We start from the raw sequence: 12,167 nt of genomic DNA, 5'->3' as shown, positions 1-12,167 counted from the left end.
TAGTGGAGGCTTGGAAGGTTGCTATTTCGAACAGGAACAGGCCTAAAAATGAAGACACCAAGGTGCCCCCCGCTTCCAGACGCCACATTGAACAGCTCCACTCGATGAGGGAGGAGGAGATGCAGTGGTCAGAAGGCTTGTTGTCATGCCTTTCGTGGGTAGTCAGTCTCTCCCCTCCCAACATCCCCATTGCCTTGGTACTATAAGAGGGTTTCGCAAGACTGGTCACTCTTGTTGTAATGGAGTAGTAATGGTGAGACCTCGGACCAAATATTAGTTCTTGGGGACCACAGGCCACAGGCTGGGAACCACTGGATTAGAAGCTTACCAGTCTGTCTTATTTATAATATGGGAGTAGTGGTGTTTTGGTTAGGGTTAGAAGTGGATGGAAGTTAATAAATGGTGAGAAGAAAATCAGGTATGTAATCTAAATTGAATATGTGCCGGGCTTTAGCACAGCAGGTTAATCACCAGCTGCAGTAAATCTTGCCAATCAAAAGGTTGAAAGTTTGAAGCCTGGGTCAAGGTGAACTCCTGGCCTTTAGTCGCGCCTACTAGGCAGTTTGAGAGCAAAATGTGAGTAGATAAAGAGATACCGCTTAAAGTGGGGCAGTATTTAAGGCACCCATAAGGAAATGCCAGAAAATGCTGGTGATTTGATCAAGGAGGAAGTTTACAAACAAAGCTCTTCGGCAGGGGAAATGGAGCGACCGCACCCCCCTGTGGCCAGAACTGTGCACAAGCCTCCAAGATGCCAAAGATGGGGCAAGTCTGTGTATAGAGGTCTATCTATGTACAGTTGTCAGTCTTGTCAGTGTATCAACAGCATTGAGTGTCCTGTGATCCATCCTGAGTCCCCTTTGGGGTGAGAAGGGTGGACTATAAATATTGTAAATAAATAAATAAATAGTATTAGGAAGTTGGATGCAGATGATTTAAAGGAATAAATAAATATTTGAAGACTAGAACTGTCATGAGCTTTTAATGTATATTTTTGATAATTTAAACTCCCATATGTTTGCAGATTAATAAATGTTCAGTCCAAACCTATATAGGATGTTAACCTGTTAGCAAAGACTAACCTCATCCCCAAGCACTTTCCCCCATAAAGTTAATTCTGAGATGACTCAGAATCAACATTGACTGCAGAAGAGAACATTGTCTCTTCCTGGTCCCTGTGCCTATGCCTACCTGACTTCCACCCATTTTGTAGAACTGGTCAAGAAGAGAAAATCCTACTCCTTCCTCTAAATGTGAAATGGCCCACTTTGGTAATGAGATCATTTCTCCCTGCCTCCTGGACCATTAAAGGTGGACGACTCATGAATGACATCATTTACTGGAGCCAGATTAACACTTAATAACACTCAAGTGGCACGTGACTGTGGTACAAAGAGTTATTTCAGGGGAAATTAGCTAGGCCTTTTGAGGCTTTAAAAATATGTTTATAGGTTGTTGTGAGTTTTCCGGACTATGTGGCCATGTTCCAGAAGCATTCTCTCTTGAAATTTCGCCCACATCTATGGCAGGCATCCTCAGAGGTTGTGAGGTCTGTTGGAAACTGAGCTAGTGGGGTTTATATATGTGTGGAATATCCAAGGTGGGAGAAATAATTCTTATCTGTTGGAGGCAAATGTGAACGTTGCAATTGATTACCTTGAGTAGCATTGAATGGCCTAGCAGATTCAAGGTCTGGCTTCTTACTGCCTGGGGGAATCCTTTGTTTGGAGATGATTAGCTGGCCCAGATTGTTTCTTGTCTGGAATTCCCTTGTTTTTGAGTGTTCTTTATGTACTGTTATGATTTTAGAGTTTTTCAATACTAGTAGCCAGATTTTGTTCATTTTCACGGTTTCTTCCTTTCTGTTGAAATTGTCCAAATGCTTGTGGATTTCAATGACTTCACTGTGTAGTCTGACGTGGTGGTTGTTAGAGTGGTCCAGCATTTCTGTGTTCTCAAATAATATGCTGCATCCAGGTTGGTTCATGAGGTGCTCTGCTATGGCTGACTTCTCTGGTAGTCTGCAGTGCCTTTCATGTTCCTTGATTCGTGTTTGGGAAATGCTGCATTTGGTGGTCCCTATGTAGACTTGTCCACAGCTACATGTGTTTATATTTTGAGTATAAACCAATGCCAGTAGAATAAGCTGCTTTTTTGTCCATTGCAGAATCTTCTATAAGGTGAAAAGTCGCAGCGCCCACATGAAAAGCCATGCTGAGCAGGAAAAAAAGGCTGCGGCTCTGAAACAGCGGGAGAAGGAAGCGGCAGAGGCGGCGGCAGCAGAGGCAGCGGCAGCAGAGGCGGCTCAGAGCCAGGCCCGGCAAGCGGGGAGCGGCGAGAGCGGGAGCAGCAGCGGGAGCAGCAACAACAGCAGCTCAGATGAAGATGGGGAGGTCTAGCAAAGGCCCCACCACAGTCAAGGCCAAAGTCTCGGACCCTCAGGATATGTTTTTGTCGATTGCCTGTGCTGTTCCTCAGTGGAAGACGGCTCTGGGCCTCTTGCTTCCACTTCTTGCCTCGCTTTGCCAACACAGATTATCTTGAACTGGTGGAGCGTAAAAGAAAAGGTGTGACTCTGAAATTTATATTTTTTAAAGAAAACCAAATTTTTATGAATCACTTTATTTATAAATAACTGTTTCAGCACCTAACTATGGAATGGAATTCATTTTATTTTATTTTATTTTTGCTCAAACCACCCTTCCTTGTTCTTGCCAAGAATCATGACAGTAAGCCTGGCCATCCAAATCTGAGAGAGATCTACTGAGGCATCTGGATGTGGATGAAACTTGCTTCGAGGATTTTTCTGTACAACTTTAGGAATTTATAATGTTTACTTTCTGCCTGCTTCCTTCTTTTTCTTGAGTTTTCTTTCTTATGCAACCTCAGTGAAAATCGCAGCTTTTTTTTTAGCTAGGGTTACAACTGGTATATGTTTTTCTCTGTCCAATCACACAAGCATTTATTTTCTGCAGCATGTAGGTCTCCATGAAAGTCTGGCAGTGATTAATGAATTATCTCCCTAAGATTATAGGGGAAAACAGCCCTTAAAAACACAAAAAAAAATCAGAACTGGCATCCACTATTGAATTAAAAATTCCATAATTTATTATGCTACCTACAAAGGGCATGCAGACTGCACTTGAAAGCTGAACTACTGAGATGTTTCTAGCACCAGGGCAGAGCACATATGATTGTTTACAAGGACCATTGGCATTGTCAGTGGAAAAGATCTTGAGTTAATGCAGCATTTCTCAATCTGGGGGTCAGGACCCCTGTGGCAAGGGGGGTTCAGAAGGGTTGCCAAAGACCATCAGAAAAAATATTTCAGATGGGCTTAGGAACCCTTTGGCAGAGAAGGCTGAAGATCTCTCCGCCTATCCTTCTTATCCTTTTTGGAAACAGACAGCAAATCCTCCCACCTAAAACCTTCCTCTGCTGTGATTGGCTGGCCTCTCAGCCAAGGAGAGATCTTTTTCTGAAACTCCTAGCAAGGAGGGGAGAGCAGGCGTGCTCGACGCATGGCAGCGCATGGTGCACATGTGTGGATAAAGGAGAGCATGCAAGGCTGGAGGGAGGCTCATGCTAGTGAGTTCCTTCAAGGCATGGAGGCTCTGTGTGGGAAGTTTGGAAAGGAACCTTGGTCTGTTTAAAATAGCGTTTCTCAACATGGAGGTTGGGACCCCTGGGGGGTCAGAGGGGTCGCCAAAGACCATCAGAAAACACAGTATTTCCTGTTGATCATGGGGTTTTTTGTGGGATGTTTGGCCCAATTCTATCATTGTTGGGGTATAGAATTCTCTTTGATTGTAGGTGAACTATAAATCCCAGCAACTACAACTCCCAAATGTCAAGGTCTATTTTCCAAACTCCACCAGTGTTCACATTTGGGAATATTGAATATTCGTGCCAAGTTTGGTACAGATCTATCATTGCTTGAGACCACAGTGCTCTACCTGGATGTAGGTAAACTACAACTCCAAAACTGAAGGTCAGTGCCCACCAAACACTTCCAGTATTTTCTGTTGGTCATGGGAGTTCTGTGTGGGAAGTTTGGCCCAATTCTAACATTGGTGGGGTTCAAGGGGCTCTTTGATTGTAGGTGAACTATAAATCTCAGCAACTACAACTCCCAAGTGACAAAATCAACCCCCCCTCCCCGGCAATCCCATCAGATTGGGTTTATTAAATATTTGTGCCAAATGTGGTCCAGTGAATGAAAATACATCCTGCATATCAGATATTTACATTATGATTCATAACAGTAGCAGAATTCCAGTTATGAAGTAGCAACGAAAATAATTTTATAGTGTGGTTCACCACAACATGAGGTACTGTATTAAGGGATTGCAGCATTAGGAAGGTTGAAAAACACTGAGTTAATGGGTTTTGGGTAAATATATTTGTATCCCCAAGACTGTGGAGGACCACTGCCAATCTATATAGGTTGACACTTATAGTTTTCAGATATAACATGTTAGGACAAATTACAATGTGCTCCTTAAGTGGGTCCTTCCAGCATGTCAGAATAACACTCCTTAATTGAAGTAAAAGCTCGAATCCTGGTGATTTGGGGAGGGGTGCATTTCCCCCCATTTGTATACAGTTACAGTTAAAATTTCAAGAATGGCAATACCACCTACCTTTCCTATAAGATTTAATGAACCATATGTGATTTTATTTCTCCCCTATTTATCCTCACAACAAATCCTGTGCTGTTGGTCAGATTGACGGCCAAAGTCAGCAAGCGAATTTCATGTCTTGAGCCGGATTTCCCAAGTCACAGTCATGCATTTTAGTCACTACACCATTCTGGCGTTCCAGCCTCAAAATCTTTGCACAAACCTTTTGAGACATTTATTTCTTGCGGTGAGCCTCTACTTATTTCAGATTAAAGTAGGTTTAGCATTATTCTTCAGCTGTTCACTACAAAACTTCAGCAGGATAAGATTTTCTTGGCCTTTTTAATGTCCTGGAAGGAAGGACCATAAGCAAAAAATTGCTTTTTAGCAGAGGGGGATTTGCCTTGGAAAGTGGGAACTATATTGAAACTATCAATTCCTAGCATTGAGTGGATTTTCTGGTATTTAGCAGACCAAGCAGGCAGAAGGCAATTTCTTGAAATAAAGAAGTATGTAGGGAACAATTTGCAGAAAGGTTTGGTTTCAAGAAAGGCATTTGTCTTCCCAATGGAATCACAGTCTGGCACAGAGCACTTTGGAGTTCATTTGTGGTTATAGAACAAAAAGGGTAGCCTCTTTGAAAATATTTGCTGATAGAGATACATGAATAACAATACTAATAATGATGGAAAAATATATGTGTTAAACTTTGCAATAGGTGAGTAACATAATATCTTGTAAAGCAGGGCCATAGCAGGATGGAAAATATTTCTTTATGTGGGTGGATTAGGATGTGTCCCAACTTTAAGGGCATTATCTAGTTAAATTAATTATGACTATCTCTCTTTTTATGAAAGGAAAATCATCCATTGAAAGTCTTGATTTTTAAGTCCCATTTCATTGCTTTTGGAGCCCCCGGTGGCGCAGTGGGTTAAACCCCTGTTACCGGCAGGACTGAAGACTGACAGATCACAGGTTCAAATCTGGGGAGAGGCGGATAAGCTCCCTCTATCAGCTCCAGCTCCTCATGCGGGACATGAGAGAAGCCTCCCACAAGGATGATAAAAACATCAAATCATCCAGGCGTCCCCTGGGCAACGTCCTTGCAGCCTGCCAATTCTCTCACACCAGAAGCGACTTGCAGTTTCTCAAGTCGCTCCTGACACGACAAAAAAAAGGGGAGGGGGGACTTAGTTGCAGTTAGGAGCCCTCTGGTGGTGCAGTGGGTTAAACTGCTGAGCTGCTGAACTTGCTTACCAAAAGGTTTCAGGTTCAAATCAGGGGAGCAGCGTGAGCTCCCGCTGTTAGCCCCAGCTTCTGCCAACCTAGCAGTTTGAAAACATGCAAATGAGAGTAGATCAATAGATACCACTCCAGCGGGAAGGTAATGACGCTCCATTCAGTCATGCTGGCCATATGTCTACGGACAATGCCGCTCTTCAGCTTAGAAATGGAGATGAGCCCCAATCCCCAGAGTTGGACACGACTGGACGTAATGTCACTCGAAAACCTTTACCTTACTAGTTGCAGTTTGTTTGTTTGGGAAAAACAGAACTGGATTATTTTTATCACCAACAATTCATACTTTCCTTTCATGGTTATCCCTTATGTTGGAGAAGGGGGGCTACTACATCCTTGGCCTTAAATCACATGCATTTCTTAGCCCCCCGTTTCACAAGATCAGTATGAGAAAGTCAGTATTGGGGCAAACAGGATCAGTATGTCTAGTGCAGTGTTTCTCAGCCTGGGAGTCGGAACCCCTGGCGGGGTCGCCAGGGGGGTATAAGAGAGGTCACAAAAGACCATCAGAAAACAGTATTTTCTGTGTCATAGGAGTTCTGTATGCCAAGTTTAGCCCAATTCTACCATTGATGGGGTTCAGAATGCTCTTTGATTGTAGGTGAACTATACAACCCACCAACTACAACTCCCAAATGACAAGATCAGCCCCCCAACCTCTCTAGAATGCAAATTTGGGCATATCTGGTATTTGTGCAAAATTTGATCCAGTGAATGAAAATACATCCTGCATATCAGATATTTACATTATGATTCATAGCAGTAGCAAAATTCCAGTTATGAATTAGCAACGAAAATAAATTTATGGTTGGGGGTCACCACAACATGAGGACCTGTATTAAGTGGTCGTGCATTAGGAAGGTTGAGAACCACTGGTCTAGTGGGAATTCTTGTGTGACCAGAGTTCTCAGTTTTATGCCCAGAATTGGAAATACTCATTTTCCATTACGATTCTGCCACACATTTGGTGGGATCCTGGGAATTGTAGTCCAAAAATGTAACTCTTCTTTGGGTCGTTTCAGGCTCAAGCAAAGATTTTGAAGGTTCAGCTTGAATAAATAATGAACTGGATACACAGAAATAAATATTGGCCTTTAGCTGTTGTGTCTGAATCTGTGAGCCATTTTGGGCCCATCTTTATTTGGTTATTTCAGCCCTAAGACTGAAAACTTTCAAGAGTGCTAGAACGTACTCACCCCAGTCCTGACCAGAAAATTGCCTGTGGCATCTTGAGTTCCAAAGGTACCATACATGTCTCTGAATTGCTTAGCCACATCTTCACATTACATCTTTGCCTTGGAGCCCATTGCTTAACTTTTGCTTATATCATACATACTTGTCACTATTGTTTTTGTTATTAATCTGCATTTTCTGGTTTCTAGAAAAGTGCTTCTTATGGTATTTGATGAAATTGCAGGATTCTCTGTCCCAGTGCCAGAAATTAGCACAGTATTTGTGCCCATTGGCTCTAACTTTTTATTGGAAGCTCACCGTGGACTGATAGCCTATTGCCTATGGGTGAAAAGTGGTCCAGAGACCACCATTTTGAGTAGCACTGTCACAAAATAACTTGAGACTCCATTGCATCATCTCTATGTATTATCCCAGTCAATAAAGACATTCATTCTTGGGTTGTTGTAGGTTTTTCGGGCTATATGGCCATGTTCTAGAGGCATTCTCTCCTGACGTTTCCCTGCATCTATGGCAACCATCTTCAGAGGCTGTGATTACAGTTATAATTCTGCCCATAGGCCACTTGCAAAAACATCTGTATGTTTGTAATTTGTGGCACACCTGAAAGGTGTGTGTATTGTATAAGGCTATTCTGCGCTCCATGCAGTTATGCTGGCCACGTGACCTTGGAGGTGTCTTTGGCTTAGAAATTGAGATGAGCACCAACCCCCATGGCTAGACTTATTGTCAGGGGAAACCTTTACCTTTACTAATTACTTGAGCTAATTTTAGATTTAATAGGCATGGCTACACATTTCACCCCTTTCCTGCTGAAGATCAAACAAATGTGCACTTGGTTGCAGTCTTTGAAATGCAGGCCTCGGCTTAGTTAAAAGCCTGCCTGTTCTTGTAACAAATTGCCTCGTTTGATAAAGCACTTAAATTTTGAAATATTTCTTTGAAGACTGTGTGGAATGACAGATTTAGCTCTATTATAGTTTTCTAATACATTGTCATTCAGCTGCATGCTTCAGCTTGGCAGGTCTACATTTGCGGATTTAACTTTTGCGGATTCACAGAGTTGATCTCAATGTTCTTTCTAGGTTCTCCAGTGCAATTCTGATATCAGCTTCCAATCACAGAGTTGTGCTGGTAACAAAAATTGCTAGAGAGAGATGTTCCATCAGCTTAAAAAAAAAAACTATAGTGTTGTATTGTCCAAGGCTTTCATGGCCAGAATCACTGGGTTGTTGTGTGTTTTCTGGGCTGTATGGCCACGTTCCAGAAGCATTCTCTCCTGACGTTTCAACTGCATCTATGGCAGGCATCCTCAGAGGTTGTGAGGTCTGTTGGAAATTAGGAAAATGGGATTTATATATCTGTGGAAAGTCCAGGGTGGGAGAAAAAACTCTTGTCTGTTGGAGGTAGGTGTGAATGTTTCAATTGGCTACCTCGATCAGCATTTGATGGCCTGGCAGTTTTTAGGTGTGCAGGTGAAACGTCAGGAGTGAATGCTTCTGGAACATGGCCATACAGCCTGGAAAACACACAACAACTCAGCTATAATGTTGTTCACAGTTGTTCACTTTTACAAGGATCCCTATCCCAACAAATTTGGAAGATTGACTGTGTATTGATGGGTCTTATGAGGTGGTTAGTAAGACCAGGAAGAGAGAGGCTGATAAAGCATTCATTTGTTCACTGTAGTTGTTTCTCTTATAATGAAAGGTATCCAAATGGCCAAACAAGATATCCAGATTGTTTCCCAGCAGAACTATTTTCCCAGTGTATTGTTGAGCCAATAAGCATTGAGAGCCACAGTACCCTTGAAGTGTGTTCCTCTGTATGTTGACTCGAGTATTTTCCATGTTGTCCATAAGACCTCCTATAGCAGTGGCTCTCAACCTATGGATCTCCAGGTGTTTTAGCCTACAACTCCCAGAAATCCCAGTCAGTTTACCAGGTGTTAGAATTTCTGTGAGTTGAAGGCCAAAACACCTGGGGACCCACAGGTTGAGAATCAGTGACCTATAGCCATTGGTGGCTTTTATAATTGTTAACTGGCATAATCTACAAAGATGCTGAAAGAGCAAGCATGCCCATATGTGTCTAAAATAAGTGATTCTTCTGGTGTTGAATCCTTTCTTGCTCTCAGTGTTTTCTGCCCTGAGACCCTTCTCTAAAGTGCATGTTTGTGCAACTAGCCTCCAAGAATTTGTTGTCTCTGGAAGAGGGAGAAGCAGCTCATGTGTGCCTGCTTTCTTCTGAAATGAGTTGAACATTTTCTGTGTTAGTTCAGCTGTTTCTTTCACCTGCTCTGTGTGTTGCTGTGCTAGAGCTGAAGCCCTCCAAGTGCTGAGGATTATGCAACTTCTGCTTCGTTTTGGGGCCCGCTTGGGATGCCTGTCCAAGCTTTTTTGCGATGATGGACTGCACCTGTTGCCATCTTCTTATCTTTCCTTCTCCCCATTTCTCTCCTGCCATATTTTCTGGAACATGGGATTTAAGTCAACAGCTGAACCTATAAAGTCTCCCAGCTGCTTCTGTTTAGAGAGAGGTGAATATACATTTGTAAAGATATCATTGTATGTCGGATTTTAAAATATTATAGTGCTTTTAAAAAAAAAATCTCTCTCCCTCTCTCTCTGTATTTTTTGAGCTTTTGTGGTGGTTCTCCTAAAGTTCAGATTTGGCACAAATTGACTTTCCTGGAGTCTGTTTATAATTTGTAATGCTGAAGCTTTCTGGTCTACTGTACAGAACTGTCTATTTTTAATTATTTGTACAAATGCTTTTATTAAAAAAAATATAGAGCTTTTATTTTAACAAATGAGCAAGAACGGCCTCTTGTGTATTTGCTGCACTTTTTTTAAAAAAAAGAAAGACTGTTACGTATTATAATATTGTACATACGAAAGTATTATTATATACCTCTTGTGTACAGATGTGATAGACAAGACAATTTATTTTTGTGCTTTTTTATTTACAAAATATTAATACACTAAAAAAGTCTTGCTGATGTGATTTAATGTACTCGTGTAACTTATTTACTTCTGGATGTTCCATTTTATCTTTTTAAACCTTTTTTAAAAAATTAAATAAGGTTTAAAAGCAACATGTGCAACATGTTCTTTTTTTAAAAAAACGGTGGGAGAACTTTGTCATCTGCTTCACTGCTTGACCTTTGACTGAGCATATTGGCCAATATACTATTTCAGCTCTTAATAAAATATTATAATAATAACACTTTATTTATATTCCACCCTATCTCCCCAAAGGGACTCAGGGCGGATCACAGTACACATACATGGCAAACATTCAGTGCCGTTTTGGATAGACAGGACAGAGACAGAACAGAAAGGAGATACGTTGTGTCGATGTCCAGCTTTTTTGGCGCCTTGGAGCTTGTGCTTGAACCCAGCCACAGAGGGATACTGTCACTCCATCCTCTATGACAAAGAGCCATCAGGACTTCCTCCTTCCTATTAGTCAGTGAGCATTTTCTGATCTTTTTCTTTGTGGTGTCGTAAAATACCTCCCCTGCTTGCTTTAGCGGTACCTAATTTCTCTAATTAAAGCTCAAGCTGTTTTTGAACTGCTTAGGTAAACAGCAAGCTGGGCTGACAGTCGAGTGCTCATATTGACCCGGGGCTTCAAACTGGCAACCTTTCGGTTGATAGATCTTATCATTGCTGGTGATTTACCAGCAGTGCTAAAGCCCAGCCCATAACTATTCTATGTTCACAAATATTACTTGGTCATGATTGTGATACTATTGCTGCAATCTCCTGGCTTGAGCTCCCACCTCCTGGACTCACAATTTCATCACTGCAACTCCTATCATTGCTAGCAGAGAGCAAGCTAGATTGAAAAGGTTTGCTAAATGGGGATTGGGGACGGGATTTCACAGTCCCTACGTAATCCTGAAACTAGGAGCTATGTAGGGATTGTAAATATGAAACAATTCTGAATGTGTATGCATTAATACATGCCATAGAATTTCAACCACTGCCCCCTATTAATTTATGCAAAACTATGCTCTAAAACAGTATTTCTAAAGTTTCCTGATATGTGACAGATTTTATTTCTCTCTAATGTGCCAAGGGGGGAAAAAACATATTTATGCCTATTGACTACAACTATTTTTATGGAAATTGGTGAGACTGGTAGCCAATGGTTTGGACCAGTACAAGCCCCCACACCACCACTTTAAGTCTTGTTCTGAGACACACTTATGTCTCAGGCCTATGAACTGAGCTGACTTTGTTTATGTGGATGGAAACTGCACAGCTCTGCAGGGAGTCACAAGCACTTTAAGAAAACTTTTGCTTTCTATTAAATGCTGTCTTCCCATAATTTCAATTCCAAAGGCACCTTTTGTGTATAGGTGTTTATTGTTTACTTGTCAAAGATTGTGAGGCCCTGCTTTAAATCAACAAAGAAAGCCATAGATGATTCACTAACACACTGTGCTGCTGTGTAGAATTGAGCTGTAAACACAAAATCCCAATACTTAATCGTGGTTTGATATAGTAAGAAGGTGGGACAAATAAAACAATTCACCTCCCAGAAACATCAGGAGATAATGCTTCTAGAACATGGCCATACAGCCCAAAAAACCTATAACAACCCAGTTTTTCCAGCCATGAAAGCCTTCGACTATACAAATCTGGCTATACTCACTTGCAAGTTTTCCCTAACTACCAGCAATTTATCTATCTCTAGTCTTAAGGTTACTCTATAGAGTGAATGGTGCAGGGACTCGCACCCTCCAAAGATACTCCCGCCAAATGTGCTCCCATCTTCATTTCAGTGTTTTATGGACCAAATAGAGAAGTGTATTTTATTTTGTAGCCTCTGTTCTTTCTTTATCGTGGCCCTGAGTGAACGTTTGTTGTATTTCCTGGTTTTAGCTTTTAAATTGCATGGTTTGCAAGAAATATTGTTTTAAATCTCCAAACATGTTACAGAAACTAACTCGTAAGAAGAGCTTTACCTGGAGTCACAAAAAAACCATGATGGTGCCACATTAATAAATAAATAAATAAATAATAATAATAATAATAATAATAA

General features: G+C 41.4%; 1 protein-coding gene across 4 annotated transcripts in view; it reads left to right on the top strand.

The window, feature by feature from the left end:
* MIDEAS (mitotic deacetylase associated SANT domain protein) overlaps positions 1-10,118 on the top strand; it is a 106,943-nt gene extending 96,825 nt beyond the window's left edge. For all 4 annotated transcript variants that reach the window (XM_060761155.2, XM_060761146.2, XM_060761164.2 and 1 more), the window contains exon 13: positions 2,168-10,118. In XM_060761155.2, coding sequence (XP_060617138.2) covers positions 2,168-2,399 — 232 coding nt within the window. In that variant the 3' untranslated portion in view covers positions 2,400-10,118. The remainder of the gene's footprint in view (positions 1-2,167) is intronic.
* Positions 10,119-12,167: the final 2,049 nt, after the last annotated feature.

This window comes from Anolis sagrei, chromosome 1, assembly GCF_037176765.1.
Source record: "Anolis sagrei isolate rAnoSag1 chromosome 1, rAnoSag1.mat, whole genome shotgun sequence".
Classification (NCBI taxonomy): Eukaryota; Metazoa; Chordata; class Lepidosauria; order Squamata; family Dactyloidae; genus Anolis; species Anolis sagrei.
Note: the sequence above shows the minus strand (reverse complement) of the source record. Positions and strands in the feature narration are given on the sequence as shown.